Source organism: Pygoscelis adeliae, unplaced genomic scaffold, assembly GCF_000699105.1.
Source record: "Pygoscelis adeliae isolate BGI_AS28 unplaced genomic scaffold, ASM69910v1 Scaffold242, whole genome shotgun sequence".
Lineage (NCBI taxonomy): Eukaryota > Metazoa > Chordata > Aves > Sphenisciformes > Spheniscidae > Pygoscelis > Pygoscelis adeliae.
In genome coordinates, this window is record NW_008824369.1 from 933,431 (window position 1) to 959,046 (window position 25,616).

The following is a 25,616-nucleotide window of genomic DNA, read 5'->3' on the forward strand; positions in this document are numbered from 1 at the left end:
ACCTTTCTGATTCATTATGGAGTTCATTATTGTGTTCTGCTTGTAATTCATTTTGCTGAACAACATGGACTTGTAAAACATTTAACCTTCCCTTTGTCCTTTCCCGGGTTTCACTCATGAGACTGTGTATTCTGTGCTATCCATGTGCTTGATGAATGAATGCTCTGTAAAGGTTTGGCTGTTATGGAACAGTTTGAAGGCAGGGAGCACAGTACCTATAGAAAATAACATTTCAAAAGATTTAAATCTGGAAGATCTTTTTTCTTTCCACGTGTTCATAAACATTTTTTTGTGCGTGTGAGAGAATAAAGTTTCAATGGCTAGGGAAACATGCTGAAAATGACCCTCTATTTTCTGAAAAGGTGCAACAGAAAATATGTGGGTAGATATTTTTATCTGAGAGCAAATTTTGAGGAATTCTTCCACGTGCAAAAAAATGGCCATATTTAGGTAACGTCCTCCTTATCGCCTCTTAGGCATCTTCTTCCCAACCATTTTAAGAACCATCCCATGTGAATAAGCTAGTGGTTGTTGTTCTTGAGGTTGCTATAAAATGTCAGGCTATACAGCCATCTCGGGCTTCTTGGGACAAATGACAGACTTCTGTATTAGAGTCATCAGTAGACTTTTCTGGGATTTTTTTTTTTTTAACTTTGTATGCAGTATCACTGTTCTATAGAAGATTGAATTATTGTTGTTGGTGGTTTTTTTTTTTTTTTTTTTAGTTTTAAGGAAATATACCCTCTTTTCATGATAGGTAGAGTTGTTCATCTGTGATTAGTTAATGTAGAAACATAAACCAGATGTAGAACTGAAATCTGAAAGGTGAGAATACTGCATTAAATTACAAGTGGAAAGGAGCTTGCTGACCTTCATTGCACCATTGCTATATAGTGTGACATTACTGGAATTACTCTGCTAAAGATGCCAGAGTTTGGAATAAGGGGGTGAATTGGACATTTAAAATATAATTTTACTGACAAAGCTCTGGGCAGAGCCTTAGGCGGTGTTTTTTCATGTTGCAGACAGAAAGCCAGAAGAATTAGTCTGTCACTTAATTGGGGTTTATTGTTTTGTCAGTAGTGTTGAAGTTTTGAACCAATAACTACTAGTTAGAAGTATAATATGTCAAATTGACATGTTATCTGTCTAGTTTCATAATATTTGCAAAAGATAAAACATGATTCTGAAAAATGCTGAGCATCCTTTAATTCCAATATCTTGCAGGATTAAGTTCCTGTATACAAAATATCCTAACAGCACGCTTCATTGTGACAACTTAGTCTTGCATGATAAATATGCCAATTTCTTCAAAATCAGACTGAGTAATAAATTTTTTAAATGTAGTATGATTATTCTTCTGTAACTCTTTTGTCAGAAGGGAAAATAGGTGGATACAGTCAGTATGTTTTGCTTTAAAGGCTAAACTATGAAAACAGTAAAAGTTGTTTAATTAATTAAAGGTAGTGTTGCCTTTTGATGGAACCTAGATTAAAGGTGTCCAACCATTGTAACATTTGAAATGGAATTTTTCAATATTTGTAGTACTGATGGTTCAAATTAAATAGGTGTCTCTAAATATGGATTTTATCATTTATCAGCCCATGTGAAGCCAAATCTGTAAGTAGCAAGCTGCATATGCTACAAAAATAATCTTATAGTTTATATTTACATTTTAACTAACTTCTTTTGTTCTTACAACAATTGGTATTTTGCATCATATTTAAGTATGCAACTTCAGTTATCTGAGAAACCTTTAAAGCCTAAAAGAACAACTGTATTGTACAGTATATTATAAACCTTGAGTTCAAACAGAATGAAATAGATCATGTCTGACAGGTTCTGGTTTTGGAGGTTTGCAAGTTGAGTAGAAGTGACAACCACGGCTAACTGCTGATATGCTTTAGCTGCAGTTATATTAAATGAGATATTTTCAGTAATGAGACATTTACTAAACGACTAAGGAGAAGATGCTGCTGAAGCTGTAAATGGAGCTCTTGTGGCTCTACTCAGGTTCTTGTAAAAGTGTCACGACATGTTTGCATGAATATTAGGATATGAAAGAATAATTGATTCTATGCTGCTATACTTGCTACTCCAATTTTATTGATACTCTTTAATGTGGCTGTTTTTGTCAAGTTCCATGGTTGATTCACAAGAGAGGTCAGAAAAGATGGCAATGTTTTCGTAAATCTTTGTGAAACATTTTTAATAATCTACCTATTAAAGTTAAGCTATTAAAATAGCAAGTGGCCTTTGATAGGACCCAAGACTCATTTCCATTTGCTCACATTGCCATTGTGTTTAATGATCCAGTAGATAATGTAATAAAGAAAGAGATTATTTTCACTGTATAAGTGTAAGGTTGCTACCTGGCACTTTCTCTTTGCTGACTCAGGCGTAAAAGTCAGTTGAGGATAACAGAAATAACAATTGTAATGGTTAAGATACAGTATATCAACAAGAAGATAATGCAGAAGGATTTCTGCGTTGTTGCATTTCTGTGTTGCATATCAATCCATAAAGGGTTTGATGTAAAGCGGAAGAAAGAGAAGTGAAAAAGTTCTAGATTTAAGGCCTGTAGTGTCAGCTAGTGAGCATTGGTTAAGTACAAATTTACTGTAAAATACTCACACAAATTAGTTGCTAGACAACTCAAGTACTTTGATGTTTTTAGTTGCCATATTTCTACTGTTCCAGGATTTTAAGAAAATGATTTAAAATTATTTTTTAAATTATTTTAGCTCTATGACCTGATTTTGCACCTGTACTCAGAAATTACTTTGACATAAACGGGAAGGTTAGTTGTAGATGACTTAAAAAAATTATTAACTTTATTCTCATAAGCTTAGTAATGGCCTAGAACAGGCAGTTAGGAAGTATAATGCTGGCACAATGTGCTGACATACAGGAACGGGATCCTTTTAAGTGAGAAGTTGACATTACTTGTTCTGAAGCCCCTGAAGCATTTCAGCGGTAGTATGCGTTATCTGCTGAGAAGCATCTTTTTTCTTTATACTTTATACAGGGTGAATTGGTTTGCAGTGAGCTTCATCCTCCTGTTGCAAGACCGCTTTCAGCTTGCTCAGCTGTCTCTGAGCTACACTACAGTTGTCAGTGTAAAAATACCCTCACAGCAGGTTGTATGCAGGCACTTCTACTCTTGCGCTGAATTTGCAATTTATTTGCTAGCCTGCACTTGCCAATAACTGTGAGAGCTGAAACTCCGCTAGTGACAGAAATTTCAATGTTTTAGTCTGATATTTTTGGAAATTGAGCTAATTTTTATAAAAAAATAAAACTGAGTGTTTGTTTAAGAAGGCTTTTAACAAAAAATTTTAAAAAGTCTGCATTTGAGTATGAATAATCTTTACTAGACTTTTTTCCCATTTCTTTACCAGGTGGAGTTGAGTTGTCCAAAGGAGATGGCATGGAAGGTGAATATGTACAGAGGATACTTAGCAATCTGCCATCCGGAAGAGCAACAGCTTAACTTCATTGAGCGTCTGGTAGAGATGGCGAGTAGTTTAGCTATTCGAGAATGGCGAAGGCTTCCTCACGTGGTCTCGCATGTTCATACTCCCCTTCTCCAGGTAAGACTGAAAAGGTTTTTTTTATTGCCAGTTATTTTCCAATAGCAGGTTTCAGGACATTTAGTAGCTATGAGCATAAAATATTTTACTGTATAGTACTGATTGGTTTTTCGTAATGGTATTTTTTTTTTTGTTGGAAGTTGCAGAATGTGCATTTTAATTTGGATTCCTTTTAAAGTTTTTATAGTTTACCTGAATCTGTTCTGTTTGTGGCATATAGAAGTAGCTATTTAAAAATTGAACAGATGGCTCAACTTTTTTTTGTGGGCTAATGCATAATGCACTGTAGTACTTGGAGGTCGTGAACACTCAGTGGGTTTTGAAATGAGGTCCATTTTGGGTGGGTGTATTGTTGCATTGTATTATTTGCAGAAACATTGAAGTAACCTCCTAAGTGTTCTTTTCAGTTAAATGTGTTAAACGCATTATGGAATTTTGTCAACTGTAGCGTACTCCTGTATTTTTTTTTTTGTTTTAAATTTTATTTTTTTATTTTTTTATTTTTTTTAAATCTGAGCTAACTGTTAATGCCCTGTATGGGAAAAGGGTATTTAGAAATGCTGGCGTTTCTCTGAGGAGTAGCGTTTTGAACAGGCTGAGCAAGTTCTGAACATCCCTGTGGCTTAAGCATTAAGGTCAAAGAACCAAAAACTGTGAAAGTCTGTTGTTAGTGAAGGACTTTTTAGGTGAGCACTACTACCTGTAGAAAAATACTGTAGGTTCTGGCCAATGTGAGCCTTACCTTTTCTTTGTCATTTCTACATTGTATTGCTGAATGTTCTGATTTGCATCAGGGAAAAGAAGTAGGAAGGAATGTAGTCTTTAAGTATATGATATTTCTCATTGGACAGGGGGTTAATTGTATACAAGTTTTGCTGAAAAGGAGAGTGCATTTTATGAGATAAACTAACGTGTGTACCTCAAAGCTTCATGCATTGGTCTTCAGCTTTATTAGTTATCCAGCTAGCTCATTTGGCAGGTTCTGCATTAAACATTAAACACTGCGTTAAAATCTTGTAGTACTGCTGTAAAAAGAATTCCCATGTTGAATCATGTTGCCTCACAGACTGAGAGATGTTGTGAGTTGGGAAGAGTGATCTCTGCTCCCCTCATCTAATCTGATGCCAGCTACAGGAAAGAAAATTTCTTTCGTCTGAGTGGGAGGCCATATTTCAATAATGCTCCTTGTCTACGTGTGGGTGCACATCATACAAATTTAGCTGTCCTGATTGAAAAGGCTACTGCTTCCAACTAATTGGTTCCTTTTAATTCCAGTCTGTTGTGGAGCACTCATGTGAGTAGGTCAGCTGGAAGATTTGAGTCAGTGGTAACCTCTGTCAGGGGCCTTTTGCTGAACTGAGAAGGGACAGACTGCTTGAATCAGAAGTGGATGGAGCCCTATGGCCTTACTAGTTTGTGATCGGAAAGAGATCTATATGCTTTCTGGACAAAAATGGACAAAGCAAGCATAGTTTTGAGAGAAGCTTGCTCCTAAAGTAGGGGCAGAATTCTGGCAATGAAGCAGTGAGCTGTCCTCTCCAGAATGAAATGAGGGACAGCTAATGAATTTGGGGTTACAAGAACTTTAAAAACAAACAAACCCCCTAACACCTCCCCCGAAAACAAATAAAAAAAAATCCTGCCAGAAGTTGAGTATTATCTAATCTTAAGTAGCTTAATTCTTTGTCAAGATAACTTAAAACAGGGGAAGAAGTTTGTAACTTGAATTTCATGCTGTTCTGTAAAATTACTGCAGTATATTGCACATGACTTTTAACAGCACTGATGTTCATATAAACTCTTGCGTGCATGCTTGAATCCTTGACTTACAAAGGATGAATAACTTTCCAGATGGATAACCCAGTACCTACACAGAGGATGGACAAAGCTAATGTTTTTTGTGCCATTTTTCTACTTACCTACTTTTTTCTTAACTCTGTCATCCATTTCTAGGAGAAGGTAGAGCTCATCGGCTGCTTCTGAATCATAAAAGCGTTTTGCTCTCAAAATGGGGCATGCTATTTTCTGTTTCTCTAAAGGAGTATGCTTGGAATAAGGAAAGTAAAAGATCACTTTTCTTTCATCCTTGCTAAACAGGTTCTTAGTGCTTATTTAAATACGCCATATTTTACCCCTCAAATAATTAAATATTACAAGGCAAAGAATGTACTGTTTTCCAGCATTTATTTAAACATAAACTGGTTTTAAGATGCTGTACAGTAGGTACATCTTTATTTTTGCTTGTGAGAAATTTTTTCTTTTGTTCACACAACATTGACAATTCAATTTCAAGATGAGAGGTGTTTAAATCCTGTGCTTTTAGTCTTTCTCTTTGGTATATATGTTACTTGCAAGTGGCGCACAAATTAGGGAAAAGTACTTGTTTCTTGTCCTGTCAGGAAGAGCTTGTAAGCACTTGAGACCATTTTTTTTTCCAGATCTCCAGAAATACTTTTGTGAAGCAGCTGGCACAACTCCAATAATATAGAACATGCAGTTTACTTATTACATGAGATGTAATAACACATATTGCATGGTGAAAAATGCATGGCTTGTGTCCTTTGCAACTTTAAGACATACTTCACCATAACAAAAATGGACTCCTGTTTCCTTTTGAAATGTATGCGTTGTCAACACTTACCCTTTTGTTTTCTCTTGGATTTAATTATGTAAGTAATTCATTTTGCAACTCTAAGAGAAGAATTTTTGAGAATAGATGTTACTGCCAAGAATAATCGAATGGAAGTAGGTGCCTAAATTAATCTTTAAAAAATGGGCTTTGGCCTTGAGATGCTTCCAGAAGCTTCTTGAAAATGAACCTTGTGTCCTCTGATCTGTATTGTACAGCTGCAGCCAGGGTGCAGAAGTGGGGCTGGGGCAGGATTGTGTTCAGTTTGTCATGCAGTGTGTGATTTTGACAAAACATGCCATTCATTTGTCATTTAGGCTGACTATGTCCCTGTTTAGGTGTCCTGATAAACATGTACCTGATGAAGATTAGCTCTTGTTACTGTTGAGGAAACCTTTCATCTCCAGGGAATAAATTCTGGAATGTCTCAGTGCAACACAATCTGAAATTTCATAACAGGGATGCATTTCTTGATGGATCATTGCTCAGAGAACTATGAATGAACCTTACCTGTAGAAATGCAGAGGACCTTGCTTTCTGAGTTCTGTTTGATATAGTGGCTTCTGTAATTCTGTTTAAGATCGGTAGTTTCATCCTGCGTGTCATGCTGGGTGTGATTCATAAGTAACTAAATCTGCGTGACCTAAGGTACCTTTACTAAAATGACACTATTTGCGGGTAGAGCTTACACAGCAGCCCATACCTTCGAATTTTTATAATATAAGTTGATGCACCAGATAAAGTGAATGAACATGGAAGTTTTCTCCATATTGAGAGGAAGTTGTCAAGTAAATAGGTACAATGTTTCATTTGTTTGAGCTGATACAATACAACTAGAAGGCTTCTGGATGAAATTAATTCCTTCCTGCTAAGTTTTCACTGATACTTCGAGTTTTTCCTCCCCTAAGACTGGCAGTATCTGCAGCATGAAAGGACTAGTATTGCTAAATAAAGTATTTAAATGCTTTCAGATATCAACTAAAACAAGCTTTTAAAATAATCTAATATGTATATATCCCTCATGAAGAAATGATAAATTAGTTAATGACTAACAGAGGTACAAATACAGCCGTGAATTTGCACTGCAGTAATTACTTTTTTTTTAATATCAGATAGTATGTGATTAAATACCTGTGAGAAAATCAAATTTACGTGATGAATGGGTGTAGGATGAAGGTTAAGCTATTGTGAGAGCTGATACTGAGATGATTGTAGGAAAATATTACTTTATTTAATTTATTTTGTTTCAAGAGATTTCACTCTGTAAATTTGGACTGCCCTTCCCCCCCCTCCCCCAAATAGTTATCTTATTTGGTTGATTAACAATGAATACAACTGTTATCTGCCAAGTGGTAGCTTAGAGAATACTACATTGGTTTTATTGTACTACAGGTAATTAAATTCCATTAAAGTTTGTGGGCCTTTTCTTCAGGTAGTTGAAGTTTTAACAAAATGTCTGCTGCCTTTAGTAGGTTTGAGACTACTGCCATCTTCTGTTTGTTCCTCTCATTAATTTGGGGATAGTAGATGTCAGTGAAAAGCCATCCTTAACTTCAGTAACTTCTCAAAGCTAAGGTCTTTGCAGAATATCTTAAAGTAACACCTTCAGGAGCATGTAGATAGTATTTCTGAACTTTCAAGTTTTTATTAAGAAGTCAGGTCACGACCAGGGAATTTATACTAGTAAGTTCTGTTAAAAGTTTTGGTTTTTAATTATTAAAAGTTCTGTAAAAAGTTTTGTTTAAGGTCAGTATTTTTACTTCATCCTTGTATTTAGCACACTGTGTATATATTTACTTCTGCTTTTCTATGATTAAGGTTGATGTAGTAAGTTCAAACCCGTATGCTAGAATTTAATTCTAACCTGTGGTTTTATTTAGATGTATGTGGGGAAAAGGATGGGAGTGAATAGAGTGTAGATTCCAGTAAACTATCTTTCCTTTTGGTGTTCGTGTTTGTGGTTTTGTTTGTTTGTTTAAAAAAAACCTAAACTACTTAAAAGCAAGACCCTATCATTTGAGGGATAATTTGTGAAAACATTTGCAGTTCAAAATGAAAGAAAGGATTTTTATCTTAATACTATCAAGGAAAGGCATGTCATAGTTGCCCAAAGTTAAACCTAGCTAGCATCCCTGGAGAAGAGGGGAGCCTGAAGTTATGCAGGGACCTTTTGAAAGCATGTAAGAAAGTACTTTATGGCACCTTTATTTATTTTTAAAAATAATTTGTTTGTTTATTAAGACTAGTGACCCATTGGTCTAAGTTCTGTGCTGGTGATTCAGTGGATGAATTCAACATTCATTCAACACTTTAGTCATTGACTGAAATTTCACGGATTTTTTTTTTGCTATTTTGTTAATGATTAGATTGATTAAAGGTCATTTATGCAACTAATAGACAGGTCCCTAAAACAGCATAATTAGTTTTATCTTTACTTGATCATTTAAAGGTGGCATCATTCACAGAGATCTTTTTCTAACAGTGAAATTGGCCAGCTTATTGTACTATCCTTTATGATAATTTATATTGTTTAATGTTTTCTAGGCAGCACAGCAAATAATTGAACTTCAAGAAGCAGCCCAAATAAATGCAGGATTGCAACCAACTAATCTGGGGAGGAACAACAGCTTACATGATATGAAGACTGTTGTAAAGACTTGGAGGAACAGGTTACCTATTGTGTCAGATGATTTATCCCACTGGAGCAGCATTTTCATGTGGAGACAACATCATTACCAGGGTAAAACTGCCTGGTCCAGCATGCATTCATCATGTAATTTTCCTGACAACACATTGTTTGAAATAAGTTCTTTGTGTTTTTTTTATTTGAACATACAGGAATGTTGTTGATTTTGACAAGTGTTTGTTTTTATTCAATTTCCATTTAAGTGTTTAATTATTTTAAGTCATTTCATATGTATTGCTGTGTAAGATACTGCTGTGTATATAATTTCATTTATAATGACAAACATTTCATGTTTTATTTCTAGCCATCGTAACTGCGTATGAAAATAGTTCTCAGCATGATCCTAGTTCCAATAACGCTATGTTGGGAGTTCATGCTTCTGCATCGGCAATTATCCAATATGGAAAGATAGCTCGAAAACAGGGGCTGGTCAACGTAGCTCTGGATATACTGAGTCGCATTCATACAATTCCAACGGTGCCCATTGTGGACTGCTTTCAGAAGATTCGCCAGCAAGTTAAATGTTATCTTCAGCTGGCTGGGGTCATGGGTAAAAATGAATGTATGCAGGTACGGTAGCTTTCTCTCTGAAGCTCTTGTTGAAACCTGGAGGATTACAAGGGTCATCAGATACACGCAGTTTATTTAAATCAATGTGTACAGAACAGGGTCTGAATTTCATTGGCCGTGTTATACTATGCATAGAGTGTTGTTTTAAGTAATGCTGTTAGTCAAAAGCAGTCATCGTCCTCTTTGAACTGAATACTGTGAATATATTAAAAATTAGCCAAATAAAAAGTGAAGTGGAAATAGTTTTTTGAAATCTTACAAGATAGATAAACGGAAGGGACTTTGAAAATCATATTATTTGCAGTAGGAAGAAACAACACTGTTGTAAGACTAACTGAAGCTCTGAGTCAATTTTGAGTGTCTGACTCACGAGTGATGGATGCTGGCATACTGAAGTGAAATTGTATGTATTAAAAGGCAAGGAAAGAATGTGATTGTAGGCAAAACCCACTGACATATGATTATAAGGTCAGCAAACTGGGACCTTATAATAATAATAATATAAAATAACAATATAAATAATAATAATATATAATAAAAAAACAAGGTGGAAAAGATAACCCATCACCTGATGAATTTTGTCTATTGTATCTAATAGTTTAAGTGGAAACTTAGAATTGTTGTCAGTCCAGATTTCTTAAAATGAAAATTAAATACTAGAAACTCATGACACTTAAATTTCAAGAGAATATTTTGGCTGTTTTTTTAATGGCACTTTCATTTTAATAAAACCTTCCATTTTAGAAGGCTTTCTCACTAAGGCTTATTTAACAGGGTCTTGAAGTTATTGAATCAACCAATCTGAAGTACTTCACCAAGGAGATGACTGCTGAGTTTTATGCATTGAAGGGAATGTTCTTGGCACAGATTAACAAGTAAGTATGTTGGCTGGAAGAGGCTCTAGCACACATCTGAGAAAAATGCAGCTGACATATTTCAACAGAGTTGTTTGAGCAGGAAAGTTGTTCCCTATGTTTATACCAGCCTAAAATTTGTCACAACTGTATAAGAAAGTAAAAGTATATGTGAGAGTTCCTTTTCAGTTTGAAGATGTAATGGTTGGTCATATTTCTAAGTATTGTAGGAAAGAACTAGTTAAAGCAAACACTGCACCAGTTCTTTTTTTAAAAGTTTTATATTTCAAAGGGTGAGATGGGAAGAGGCAGGGAGAATAGGTTTGTCTAAAACTTTGCAGCTTAAGATAATTTTTCTTGGTTCTGTGACAAACTAATGTCTAACTGACATCTTAGTGTAGTTGACAAACTACAGGTTGCTTTAATTATGTTCTTAATGTAAATATCATATATAAAACCAGGGGGGGAAAAGTTCCATCTATAAGCTTACAGCTACTTAAACAAATTAGCCTACCTCTTTCTCACATTTCTGTTTCATTGTTTGTTATATATATCCCATTAATAGCTGCAACTGGTGAAGGCATAGGAAAATGTGTGGTGGCATAGTTCAGAGTGCTTAGACAAATCTGGTGTGCCATGCAATATGGAAATGCAACACTCAGATAACTGCATTGAAAAGACTGATGTGGTATGTGTTGGAGAGAGCTTGCATTGCAGCAATTAAACACCTAGGTATAAGCCTTGCTTTCACACAACTACTTTTGTAATATTTTTGTTTTATGCTGACAGGCATCTTACTATTTTGAGGAAGATCTCTCTTTAATTCAGTAAACAAATATCTCAGCAGTCAAATCTTGTTCAGTGATGCCAAAAAACCCCTTCAGATTTCAACAGCTTTTAGTATGCATGGTATTTAATAGCAGTATTGCTACATGTTACATATGGGTGGAATAATTTCTTTACCACTACTTTGTGGACACTTACAGAATGAAATCCACCAGGTTTTAAGCTGTACACTGCAACCTCACGTTGCAATTTAAGTCAGGAAATGAAGAATATCTTCTTCTGTGGATACAAGAGAGAATTTTAAATAGGCAGAATGTAATTACTTTGATGGAAAGTGCAGTGGGCTTTTTTCGTGGCCATAAGCAAGCTTAGTTTCAGTTGAGGTGTAAAGAGAAGAAAGTGTACCTCCCCCCATCTTTTCTTTGTTTTTTAAATTTTTATTTTTTTTTAAATTCATGCAGATAAAGTAAAAGGCAGCTAAACTATCTCTATTTGTTCTTTCAGGATAGAATGGGTAAAGGTTTCTGTTTAAAACATGGTTCTGGTGTACTTATGGTTTCTTAATGTTACCAAAAAACATACAGGCATTTTTTTAGCACCGCAGTTGAGGTCAGGAATTTAGGAAGGTTACAGTTAGAACAGTGGCAGTGTTGAACCTGAGAATGTGTGACTACTGATTACCTGTGTGTCAACTAAACTGGAAGTTAAAGGTGACCTCTGCTCTTGCATCTCCTTGTGCTGCCCATTTGCTGAGCAAGGTGATGGAAACCATTTTTAAAAAGTCATCTCACGTGTCAAGAATGATGGATTGTAGAAAAGGAGAAAAGAAAACAGACTGAAAAGTCCCCTTTATAAAAAGGGGAAGTAGTGATACAAAGTCATCTATCAGGCTGCTGCTGTGGTAGTTCGCTTTAAAACCTCGGTCTAGGGTGCAGAAAGTTTCTGAAAGCAAGTAACATATTCATGTAACGTAGAAACTAATAGATACTTTGACAGACAAAGTTGCTTTCCTTTTTATAGTTTTGCTTCAATAGCTAGTCATTTTAATTTATCACTGTAATCCTCCAAGCTAATATTTTTATGTAAAAAATACTTAACAGTTAATTTTAAAAAAATTAGTCAAACAAGCATTACATTACTTTTGTACAGTTTATTTCAATGCTTATTCTGTAAGGGAGAAGTGAAGCACTTCCTATTAGTAAGGAATCTTGGAATGCTTTAAAAGTTTCTTCATTTCAGTAATGAGTATGTGAGTTTTCTCATCCTTTATTTTTATGCCTGAAAAGTTACATAGATTCAAGGATGTATATATACTGGGATGAATCGTGCCAAATCTTGAACTAGGAACACTTGAGGAAACCTAGGAAAGACTTCTGAAGTATCAAACAAATAATCTTTTGGTTACCAAGAACTGTGTGATTAACCTTCATATTCCTTCACTTTTCCTGTTGAAAAATAAACTTTTAAAGCTGTGGGGGTGAGGAACTGACTTTTTCCAGGTAATGTTGATTGTAAATTTTTTCATGACTTTGGTGGGAGAACAGTTAAGTAAGATGTAGTCCTCCAAAAGATAGCTAATATAACATCTTCCCAACGTTGCTTTTTCTTAGGCCTTTTTTTCGCTCAGCAGAGAAGCACTTCTTAATGCATTTGCTTCTGCTCTTCTTGTGTTACCGTTTGTTCTTCTTTCTCCCAGTATCATACTCTCTTGCTTGGGTTGCAATTGCAGCGCACTGGAAGTTTCTAAATTTTTTTCAGAGAGTATCTGGAGACACTTACATAATTATTTCCATTATGAAGCATTTACTTTCACAGGTGCTGAACTTTAAGGAAAGCTAAGACAAAACAGTCATAAGACCTTACTAAAGAACTTAATGGAAAAAGATCATTGAGTATTAAGAAAGTAATTGAGTACCCTATCAGAAATCTGTCTCTTACATAATTTAGTAACTTTTTGTTAGTATAAAACTAATATTCTTACTTGTCACAATGCAGGTCTGAAGAAGCAAACAAAGCTTTTTCTGCAGCTGTGCAAATGCATGATGTGCTAGTGAAAGCATGGGCAATGTGGGGTGATTATCTGGAGAATATCTTCGTGAAAGAACGTCAGCTTCACCTGGGTGTGTCTGCTATTACTTGTTACCTGCATGCATGTCGTCATCAGAATGAGAGCAAATCAAGAAAATACTTAGCAAAGGTAAGATCTAGATGTTCAAAAAAGAATTGGAACTCCACCCCTTCAGAAAAGGCTGGGATAATGTTTAGTGCCCAAATTTGTGCAATTAGAGAAATACCAGTTACTGATGGAAAGCTTTAAGTTAGGCTGAACCAGACTGCGTATGGTTTGCTGTTGGGTCATTGCATGTAACTCCTCATGGGTTTTTCTACTTCACTGGCATATCTGGGTTGTTTTTTTAAGGTGTGGAACCTATTTGTTGGGAGAAAGGGGACAAATCACATTCAGCATTTCTAATACATAATGCGGTGAAATATCTGCAGAAAGTAACATAATATTATGTTACTAAAAAGTAACATAATTTTGATGTCTGTTTATCATTACTATGGATAATTCATATTAAATTTTACCTCAGAATTGCATTTTGTTCCAAATAGGCTTTTTCTGTAAATTTTTACTCTTAATTCAACAATTTTAGCCAAATTTCTTTGCATTATGTATTTTCAGTTTGGGGATATTTACTTTAATCTCTCTCATGAAGAAAATTTAAAAAATGATAGCAGACTGTGGAAGACAATCTACTTTGAACATGAAACAAACACAAAAAGTATTTTTTTTTTTTAGATTAAAGGTGGCCTCCATAGCACTGTGAAGTTTATTACTCTCCCTGTCTGGTTGCATAACTGTTAGTGATTTTTAGTCAGTACTTAATATATTTGCATTTAAATTAAATTGTAGAAAAAGTATCATTAGGGGTGGACAGTTAAAATAATTAAAAACACTCAAAGAAATACTCAAGTTCTCGCTTCAAAGTTAATTTATCTGAATAGCGTATTTTAGGTTCTATAAATATGCCTCATTTTCCACCCCCCCTCATGTTCATTGGCTTTTTTCTGTCTTGTTTCATAGCAGGTAGTACACTTCCATTTATTTTTTACATCCTTGAAATATTATTTCTAGGGAAAAAATGGCATTGGCCAGGCATAATGAATGTAAGTTCTTGTGTTTGAGGAGGCTTTGACACTGACAAGTACTCCACTATCATATTAATAAAATACCTGTGGTTTTTTTTCTGCATCATATGATTGATGTGTCTTGAATTTAAGCCCTGAGATGTCCTCTTGAAATTCTCTTTTAGGTTCTTTGGCTACTGAGTTTTGATGATGATAAGAACACCTTAGCAGATGCAGTAGACAAGTACTGTATCGGTGTCCCACCTATTCAGTGGTTGGCCTGGATTCCACAGCTGTTGACATGCCTGGTTGGCTCGGAGGGCAAACTCCTCCTGAACCTCATTAGTCAGGTAGAGAAGATAATCACTAATTCTTTATTGTCTGCAATCTTTATTTTAAAGAAAATGCCAAGCTTTAAATATGCTATTGTTTGCAACTGTTGATGAGTTAAAACAATGGTAATTTCTCTCTATAAGTAGAATATTTTAGATTTCAAAGTGAGTGTTACTTAATGAGATGAAATCCAGTGAAATTGTATGCCATATGTGCATGAGGCATTATAGCTTTCCCTCTGGAATTCTGTCTATTACATTTTTGTGAACATTATAGAACACATTTAGAAATATATAGTTAAATGCTTGTAACATAGGAAGGAGTAGGAATAAAGAATTGTTAGCTTTAGTGACTAAACGGCAAACTATTCACTACTGCTTTGTTTTTTTTATTAGACTTGATTTTAAAAAACAAGGCTCTGTCTGTCACCATCAGAAATCTTTACCGGGGCTTTGTAAATTTTTGCTTGAAGTTTAGCATGACAAATGATTAGACAAATAAGGATAAGGTTTAGGGAGTTAGATGAAGAAACTGACTTCCTGGATTTGTACCTCTGAACTGACAGATACGAGTTTTGATTAGTCTTGCTTTGGGATTTTAAGATTTTACTGCCTATTGCTGTCTGCTCTGAAGCAGAATCTAAGAATAGAACATATACCTGTATCTCAGTATAAAGTTGGTTTAAGCGTGTCTGTAGACTAAGGGGAGAGTAAGTGACTTCTGTCTGTTAATGTGTTTTTAGATACTGTTTCGTTATGGCTTAGTGCATGTTTCATCATGTTTTCAGAGATGTTAACTCCTCATGGTCTAACTTCAGCTGTGTTTTTAGCATGCACACAACCTGGAAGCATTTTGATGTTTGTTCATTCAAATTAATGTAAAACAATTGTGAAGTTCTGTTAATGTACAGGTGAACGTATGAAGCTCTCACATGAGCCTGTACCCCACGCCACTTCTGTCTGCAGTGCTCCACTGTTTCTGAAAACTGGCAAAGGATAGCTGTTGTGCTGAATTCCTCACAGCATTCTTCTTCTTTCCTTCCCTCTACTCTTGATTTTTGAGATATGGACTTGATCCATGTTGGTCCCTTCCAACTCAGGATATCCAGCTCGTTTTCTACTATCCCATCTTTGCTCTTTTAAAGCTCTGAGAATGTGTATTTTTGTAGAGAGACAGCATGTCCATGTGTGTTTGCATGTGCATCGATACTTGTGTACATAAATCTAGATAAGTATGTGTGTGCATATGTATACATATGTTTCCTTCCCTCTCCATAAAATGTAATGTGAAACTTTGAAGAGACCATGCACCAAAACAGCTTAAGAAACCAAAGTAGTTAAGGCAAAATTTCTGATGCATATGGCTTGGTATTGTCTTGCAACACCAGTGTGCTCAGCTGTCTTCTGACAGCAGACAGAAAAACTTACTTCAGTGAGTTGTAGACACTTTTTATTTGTGGAGATCTGTATAAAATTTTTAGAAGTGCATGCCTACTTGGAAGTCCTACTGTAGTTGGAGCTTAGGCTCATAAATATCGCAGATATTTTTGTTTATCTTGCCTTTAAACTTCAGGTCCATAGAAAGAATATAAAATAAAAAAATACCAAATTTTTTATGTTACTAATTTAAAACTCTTTAAGTTTGCAGAAGTACTAGAACCTAAACCTTACAATTCTTTTCAAATAATTTACTCTTGAATTACAGCATGAAGCATATCTGTGTCAGGTTAGTAATCTGCCATAAATATCATATTACTGAACAGTTAAATGCCATTGCAAAATTTTTACCACTTACCATACCGATTTGGATGGAGGAAGAATCGTGGTTTAGTAAAACTGTGGCTGGAGAAGCCTCTAATCATATCTTAAGATGCACTCTATCGTGGGTAGTACTTAGACACATTGTTTCTTTCCTTTAATAGATGCTGAGATTTACAGATTTTAAAGGGAATGCTGTATGTTAATATCACTTTAGGTTTTTTTTTATGGAAACCATAGAATCTTTTATTTTTGGGTGAAATTGGTATCCCCTTACATTAAGTGCCACAATCAGGTGGAGTAAAGTTACTCTCTAATGGGCCTTCTTATCAAGTATCATGGAGCTGGGAATTGTGGCCTAATTTAAAGACTAACCGCTGTCATTGTGTCTGTTTCTCTTCCATTATGTACAGGAGTAAGATCTTTGAACTGGCCCAGCTGGTACTCTGGCCTTATGCTATTTTCAGGTTTATTGGGCAATATGATCTGGAAGCCCTAATTAGGTAATGCCTTAACAGTGTGTGTAGGGAGTTACCATTTCATCCTCTTTGGGTTTCTGTTACTGAAAGACGCTTTAATTTCCTAGTTTTCAATAAGCTGTTATTTAAAACAAGGAGCTGATTATTACTGAATCGCACTCATTTACAAAGCGAAGCTGTACGTGTTGATCTGACCTGTAGTCAATTTTCCTTAACTGAGGAAGATGTGTATCTCCAAATAGGTGGGAAGAGTCTATCCCCAAGCTGTCTACTTCCCTATCAGGACCCTCTATTTGACCTTGAAGATAGAACAACGAGAGCGCTACAAAAGCGGTGAGCTTGAAAATGATCAAATTGTTTAGGCTCATTGTAACTTAGTTATTTTGAGTTTCACCTGATTTTACTGGGAAAATAGATTCTCTAGAAAACATATCAACTTATCAAGGCTAAGGAGAAAAATTCTTGATAAACTTTGCTTTCATTCATTTGTTTCTGTGAAGTTAAATCTACAGATGGCTTGAGCTGTCTTGAATTTTCTTGAATAAATTATTCACCAAGAAGAGTTTAATCTCCTTCATTCTCATGTCACCTTAATTATTGAGAAGCACATGTTCTTTACTGGATTTTTATCTTTAAAAATTGGTGGAAAGGTAGAAAATTTTTGGATTACAAATACAGAAGAGCATCATCGTTTTCTAAGATGTTCTAGTATAATTTTGATTGGAAGGATGAACCAGGTGACATTCAGTTTCTTTTCAAATGAGTCAAATTTTTAAAAATAGTTTAACAAGACATGAGTTCATATAACTCAAGTAAGGTAAACTGCTTTCTTTGAATAATCTGTACTTTAATGTCTCCATAGTAACTTGTTATGGTGAATTTTCAAGTAAAATGAGCATCTAAGTTTACACAAAATCAATTCTAGCTTTGAAGAAATGTTTGGGAGGGGGGGAGAACATTAAGCAACTTGCACAACACCTTTTTTTTTCAAGAACAGATTCTATTTAGAATTGTTATGTCAAATGATTCCACAGAATTTAATTGTTCTTTTGTCTCCTATAATTTCCTGGGAATCCCAGGAGAGCTACTCAAAGAACCTTCCCTTCTGTTCTGTACTCTTTGTTACAAAGTGCTCTGTATTCTTTGTTACAAAGTGCTTTGTTTATTTAATTGCCCTTTTCACTTGGGAATCAGTTCACTAAATTTCTGCATAAAATTTTGAAGGGCACTAATTAAATAGTGTCTTATTTTTCTTTGGGTGCTCCTTTAGAGGAGGAGGAGAAGCCCACATACCATAATACTTCACTACATTCATATTCAGTGACAGAGGCTTCTGTGCCAAATTCTTCGTATTGCCACATGCCCATTTAGTGATAACCAGTAAAATATTTTCCTATAGGTTCTGCCACAAACTACTGTTCTGTTGGTGGGTTGTGTGAAGTAGTAGGGAGTCATCTGATAAAGCAAAACTATCTGCTTAATCACTGTCTGATGTAGTTGTAATGCAGGAGAACAGTTGTACTAAAAAATACACCCTACGACAATTTGTGTGGTGTTGGCACCACTGTCCTGGTTTGGGCAGGGATAGAGTTAATTTCCTTCCTAGTAGCTGGTACAGTGCTGTGTTTTGGATTTAGGATGAGAACAAAGTTGATAAGGCACCGATGTTTTAGTTGTTGCTAGGTAATGCTTACACTAGCCAAGGACTTTCTAGTTTTCCATGCTCTACTGACTGAGAAGGCTGGAGGTGCACAAGAAGCTGGGAGGGGGCACAGCCAAACTGGCCAAAGGGACATTCCATACCATGTGACGTCATGCTCAGTACATAAACTGGGGGAAAGCTGGCTGGGGGGGCCGCTGCTCGGGGACTGGCTGGGCATCGGTCGGCGGGTGGTGAGCAATTGTACTGCGCATCACTTGCTTTGTATATTCTATTATTATTATTATTATTTGATTTGATTTCAATTATTATGTTTTTATCTCACCCCATGAGTTTTCTCACTCTTCTGATTCTCTCCCCCATCCCAGCGGGGGGGCGGGGAGTGAGCGAGCGGTTGTGTGGGGCTCGGTTGCCGACTGAGGTTAAACCATGACAACCAGCATGTTTATTCTTCAGTTACGTGTGAGAGATCTGCCCAAAAGGGAGGGCAGCAAACCCCCTGTAATTTAAATAATTTGAACCTATATGAAACAGTGTCAGTTACTTCAAGACTATGGTTTGGTAGTGTAAAAGCTAAGGGTACATCTCCTGTGTGTTTTTGAAGAGTGTTTATATTGCTCTAAGTTTGGGAAGTCTGTACCATTGAACAGCATTTGGAGCAGAGTTTTCTTTCTAAAAAACATTTTCTTTCTAAAAATGAAATTTTCTGAAATTCAGTAGGTAATACATGATTAATACTTAAAGCAAATCTAAAGTAAATTCTTGGAACAATTTATTTTATTTCATGCAGGCATGTATCAAGTTTATGAAAGGTTTTCTCTTTTGTTTTGTGTTTTTATTTTCCACTTTCCAGATTCTGGGCAACAACAGCCAAGTTCAGTTGGAAATCAGTCCCACTCTGCCTCAGATCCTGGGCCAATCAGAGCCACTGCACCAATGTGGCGATGCAGCAGAATTATGCATATGCAGCGAGAATTACATCCAACACTTTTGTCTTCTCTGGAAGGCATTGTAGATCAGATGGTCTGGTTCAGAGAGAATTGGCATGAAGAGGTATTTGGCTTTAATACACCTTCATATGCATGTATCATCTAAGGAAAGTTAGCTGCAAAATATTTATCTAGAATTATTTTTAGACAGTAAAAGGTAACTATTTGTTTTGACTAGTAAACTGATGTATTTGTAGAAGTGATTGTTCAGGTAGGAGTTTTAAGGAGCTTGGTTATTTTTGGAAGCAATACAGAGGTTTCCCAAAATTATTAACTTGGTGAATGCCTCTAGGATTTAAGCCATTGCTTGTACTAACTGAAAATTTATATTCTTACATGAAGTTTCACAGATGCCAGTTTCCTTCTTGATCTGGTGGTCTGTGGCAGGTGGTGATTATTGTCTGAAGTTTGAGTTATAACAGAGAGTAGATGGACATGCCACTCCACTTTTCTTTGCCTCTCAAAAGTGTCAGACTGTTCTGTTCCGTCTACCTAGCACAGTGTTTGTTTGAAGAAGGATTCCTCCTATCACATCATTTTCTAATATATCACAAAATATGAAATCTAAAACTTAGCTGCTGTTGAAAGAGCAAGGTGTACTTTGTGATACAGCATTTCCACTGCTCAGTTTGTTTGCTTGCAGTGCTAGTAAGAATCAGTGCTGTCATTCTGATTGACCCTCTGATGCAATTTAAAAGTACAGTTTTAAATAAATATTTCTGAGAGGATAACTTTACTACATAAAATGCAGCGTGGGAATAAATACTTGGTGTCAAATCGGAAGGACTAATCTTCCTGACTATTTTGTCTTTTTTTTTTTAATCCTTAGGTCCTTAGACAACTGCAGCAGGGCTTGGCGAAGTGCTATTCAGTTGCCTTTGAGAAAAGTGGAGCTGTTTCAGATGCCAAAATCACTCCTCATACACTAAATTTTGTCAAGAAGTTAGTCAGCACTTTTGGAGTAGGTCTTGAGAATGTCTCTAATGTGTCCACCATGTTTTCTAGTGCAGCCTCAGAGTCACTAGCTAGGAGAGCACAGGCAACAGCTCAAGATCCTGTGTTCCAGAAGTTAAAAGGGCAATTTACAACAGGTAAATGTTTAAAATGTTTTTTTAAATGTTACTTTTAATCTCCAGAGAAATTTTCCTCCCCAAAGTTCAATTGTGAAGGCATTCTGCCTTTTTATTTTTCTTCCAATATTTTTCCTGAGAGAAAATATAGGAAACAGCACCTTTCTGTAATTAAAAAAAAAACTGAAATAGTTTGTCTGTTCCAGTCTTCTATGGAGTAATAAAGATAATTCAAGTGAAAAACAGACCTCAACATAGAGAATGAGTATATTGTTGTATTTTTGTTACTTAAAACTTTGGTCAAATCACGTATGTGTTTAAAGATAAATTTGATTACTTCACTATAATATTTTTTGCAATTTGCGTAGAACTGCCTACTACAGAGGGACAATAATAGTCTCTATTTTATGGTGATGCCAGAATTTAATGAAATTTTCACCCCAGAACTCCAAAGTGACAATATTGTGTGAAGTCTTTCAAAACAGCCTACTTCTGATGAGTAAGATACTTTAGTGTTTTGGATAACTAGATTATAAAAATCCTATTACACAAATTTACATTGTTGTTAGGTAAATTGAATCAATAACTTTAATCAGATCTAATAAAAAAGATACTTAAGGGAAGTAGCTTTTTTGCTTCATTCATTTTCTCTTTATCAGTGGAGTTACATGTTTGAATATCTGATGTTGATTTAAAATTTGAAGAAAAGCTTATGTGTGGTTTTGATATATTTGGTGAAAAGTGTTAAGGCCATGCAGCTATATATGACAGAAGGTGACATTGATTGGCATCGGGGTTTTGGATTGCCAGGATTTTGAGTTTTGCATAAATTCCTATCTAAACTCCGTCAGCTTTTCCTTAAAAATAACTGTAGAATTAGATGAAAATGAATAGTTAAATATAGCTGTGTGGTTTTTTTTTTTTTAACAGAAGAATTCAAACTTATTAGTTGTTCAAAACTGGAAAGATAGAATTTTTGTGAAGACCTGGGTTTTCATCTTTTTCTGAATCTACTTTTCTCTTTAACGTACTGGGACTCTGACTTAGATGATTCTGGCATGAGTTAAAACTCTATCATCTTAGCTTTTATAATGATTTAAAAAACACCCCCTTTCCACATCAAACTGGTTCCTCTGCAAAAGTGAATCTTGCATTGAAAAGTTCCTCTTTTTAGAATTCTAAGTTACATAAAGTTGTCTTAACTTAAAATTATTTGAGGTCAACACAGCTACTGAGCATTTACAGAGTTTGACAAGTAGACTTGCAGTGGGGTTTTTTGAGCATTTTACGGATAATGTTGTGAAAATAATTGAACTGATGGGAATCTTGTGAAAGTAACTCAGTTGTAGATTTGGCCTATGTATCTTGTGCACACCATGTATTGCATGATGTCCTTTTTGAGGTGCAACAGTTGCATGACAGCAGACGATGAAAGTCCCGAACGATATGTTTTATATGTCTTTACATTGCAATAGTAGTATAGTCACTTTTATTGCTGTAAGTGTTGTTGATATGCTCAGTTTTTGTTGGTTTTGAGTTATTTTTGGTCTGTCAAAGTACTTCTTAGTTTCTTTGCTTTGAGGATTAGAGAGATCTGGGGTTTCAGACGGTGTAAAGGAAAACTAAATATAACACCAGGCTCAAGTCTGCAAAATCTAAACTAATGTTTCAGCACATTTCTAGAGAAACAATTAAGAAAGTTTAATTACAATTCAGTTACAGTTTTTAGTTAAAATAAAAAATGGAGAGGATTTTCATTTTTTATATGCTGTTGTGTATTTTTTGCATGTCTTTGATATATAAATGGCATTTAAGGTTTTCAGGTTTGCTATCTAATCATATAATTTTTAAAGAATTATATGGAACAACATAAAAAAACAAACAACAACAACATAGGCCTGGACATAAAAATCATGTAAAGTCATAAAAGGTGAAGTGTTTCTTAGTAAACTTCAGTTTAATAATAAGTAATTACTTTCTGTATTTTTTTTGTTGAAGAGTTCATGTTTTATTTTTCAAGTATGATTAAACGTAAATGTCTACAGGATTAAAATAATTATTTTCATTAGTACTAGATTTGATTTTATTTTAATCTAATAAATTCAGTGTTTTAATTCACAAATGAAGTGTGGGAAAACAGAAGAAATTAAACTGATCAATATGCTTACTCGTTTTTGTAATTTAATTCATTATACAGAAAATGAAAATAAGTTTTTTTATTAATTTTGCAATAACAGTGAAATGTACATAAATAAATGAATAGGATTGTAATTACTGTACTAAAGATAGCAAAGGCCATTTTAACATTGTGAGAAACCATTTGTAAGTCATGCCTACTGTGTCCTTTTGTCACACTAGAATGTTCATGTTTGTTTTTCTGATTCTCAGTATCAGTTGCATTTAGATGATAGACAGATAATGACAGTGGTTGCCTTCCATTTCAAAAGTATCCAAGGTGAGGAGCTGTCTTGGAGTAAACTGTTTCTTCAATTCTTTCCAGATTAATCTTGACAGCTATCTTTCATAGACACTTTCAACTACGTTTGGTTGCATAATCTCTTCCACCAACGTCTGATTCCTGTTTGGAGCCACTGGGGACTCACACCATTTCTTACATTCTAAATACTTTGTCTGCAGCCATCTGGACCCTTGGAACTTTGATAGGTCATCTTTTTCCATCCTAACATATATTTTAAAACCAAAGTTTTCTTTGAATTTTTTTCCCTGGAACTTCAAATGCATAGTTCTTTGACCATCTGTTCTTTGTTCCTTCTCTCCTTTTCTGCTAAACCTTTGACATCAAAGAACAGGGAAATGCTGAGAAATGCTCCCTTTGAGAGCTCTCAGCAGTGAAAGGAGGAGAAAAACTGCCTCAGTTGTTCTTTTGTGGGCAGATGATAGTTTAGAGTTTGGAACCTGCTTCTTTCTGCAACCATCTCTCCACTGAAGCTGAGTATGAATGGAAAATTCCAAAATACACCCTTAAGGGGCAAGATAATTTTCTTGAGAGTTTTGGCACCTAGTGCAGTGAATTCTCTACTGCGAATGGAAACTCTGTAATCCGAAGGAAGCTTCTTGAAGTCCTACTGTTTCTCTGAAGTGTGGGGAGAGGGCAGGGGGAAGAGCTCTGTTACTAATTTTCAGCTTCTTTAAGGATTTTTTTTTTTTTTTAAAAGTGAGCATAGCATCACTTGGGTAGCTCTTTCTTCACTTTCCTTCAAAGTTTTAGATAACAGGATGTTATCCAGAAAATCCAGATCAAGAGATTGGAGTTACCATCATATTTGACCTTGGTCTGGTCTTTGCAGTCTTGGTTTTCTGGAGCTGAGTGATAAACTAGAAGTCCTACGAAGCTAAGCTTACATTTCAATCTCAAGTGGCATCTTACAAGATGGGTGTGCTGGCTCTTTAGTTGAAGATCCTTGGGTCATGAACTTTTAAGTGTAATTGGGCTTTGTCTATGGTCAGAATAATCTTTAAAATCTTGCAAATGAACTATTGCTTGCTCTAAAAGCATTAATCGTGTGTTACTTTTAACTGATTAGAACTATTTTCTTCCAGTGTAGATGAAGGGTTTTATTTAGTTCTTAAGTCTTAGTTTGGAGGTGTTTTCTTTATTTTTTTTTAACGCTATGCTAATGTTCTGTAGGTCAAGGGGGGGACAGGGGGTTTGGTACTCTAATTTTGCTAACTGAAGTGTATTTTCTTTTTGTGTTGCTTCATGAGAAATGCTGGTACAGCCCTCATTCAAAAAGTATTAAGCTCTATCTAGTTGTGTGAAGAACCATCAGGATTTTTTAGGTCTGTCTCACTGGCAGGAAGATTGTGCCCCCTGTTTGTCCTTTCACTGAGAGTGGCAAGAACTTGCCAATTATGCTGGGTTGGATGGATTCAGGTAGCAATTTTTGAGGCATTCAAGACTTTGAATGAATGTGTTTGTTTGAAATACATATATCACACTGTAAAATCTTCAGCAGCATTGAGAACAGAGAGCAAGCTTCTTCAATTGCAGTCTGTATCACGGTCTTCTGTGAATATCTCCATTAAAGATGAGGGGGTAAACTTCCTATTCTGTTTAGGAAAAGATGGTGTAAGTAGTAAGGTATTTTAGACCAGCATGTGTTAGCTTGAGAAAGATGTTCTCCAGTAGTAAGTACTGAAAAAGTGGATTTGTTTGAAACAAAAATACCATTTGTATGGATTAAGATGTCTGCAGAGCAGAGAGACTTTGTACACAAATAATGTCTGGTCTTGTATTTCTCTTTCTTCCAGCTGAAGTGATTTTTCTTCTCAGATGGACTCTCTGTGACATGAGCAAAAAGACTAACTGAACTCTCTGTTTTTCCCATCTGCTGCTGGGAAACAAAACAACAACAAAAATCCTAAAATAGGGATTTAAACAAACTAGAGCTATTCTTGTGGTGAACTGAATGACTTTTTTCTGTAAGGAATATATATTGATGCATATTTTTACTACTTTAGTGATTCACTTTAGCACAAAAACTAGTTGCAATTTGGGGATACTTTCCTGCACTTCAGGGATTCAGGAGATAAATGATTCAATAATTTTGTCACTTCCATGAAATGATTTACTCCCACTGCTCACTAGAGGGTAGGCTTGGGATTATAATAAGAGTGTTTTACAGTGATACTGCAATAGATGTACTGCCCATACCAGGTAAAAAAAAAGAAAAGGGAATATTACAGAGTTATACTAATTTCTAACATCCATAAATATGAAACTGTATTTTTCATTATAGACTTTTTTCTTATAGAAGTGGAAAGGATTTTGTATGTGCTGGTTTTTTTGCTCTGTTTTGGGCTAGTAGACTTAAGACTTTCACTGAAAGCTTTTAGCGTATCAGTATATTGTGGATACACAATGCAATATGTTGGGTTATGTGTTCTCTGATATTTTGTTTAAGTAACAGAATAGCAAAATGAAAGGAATCCTAGGCTGCGTTATTTTATTTGGTAGTAGTATCCTGTACATGTAAAGAAGAGAACGTGGAGAACAAGAGTGAGTGTATAGAATTATACGGACTCTTCTGGCTAAAAGAACAAATGTTCTAACCTTGTTT

The 25,616-nt window shown here is 35.3% G+C and overlaps 1 protein-coding gene across 1 annotated transcript in view; it reads left to right on the top strand.

Annotated features, from left to right (window-relative positions):
• TRRAP (transformation/transcription domain-associated protein) overlaps positions 1–25,616 on the top strand; it is a 101,664-nt gene that overhangs the window by 63,329 nt on the left and 12,719 nt on the right. Inside the window, 9 exon segments of the mRNA XM_009320003.1 lie at positions 3,402–3,593; positions 8,767–8,962; positions 9,213–9,478; positions 10,253–10,353; positions 13,114–13,315; positions 14,433–14,597; positions 17,059–17,149; positions 19,330–19,529; positions 20,295–20,556. Coding sequence (XP_009318278.1) covers positions 3,402–3,593; positions 8,767–8,962; positions 9,213–9,478; positions 10,253–10,353; positions 13,114–13,315; positions 14,433–14,597; positions 17,059–17,149; positions 19,330–19,529; positions 20,295–20,556 — 1,675 coding nt within the window.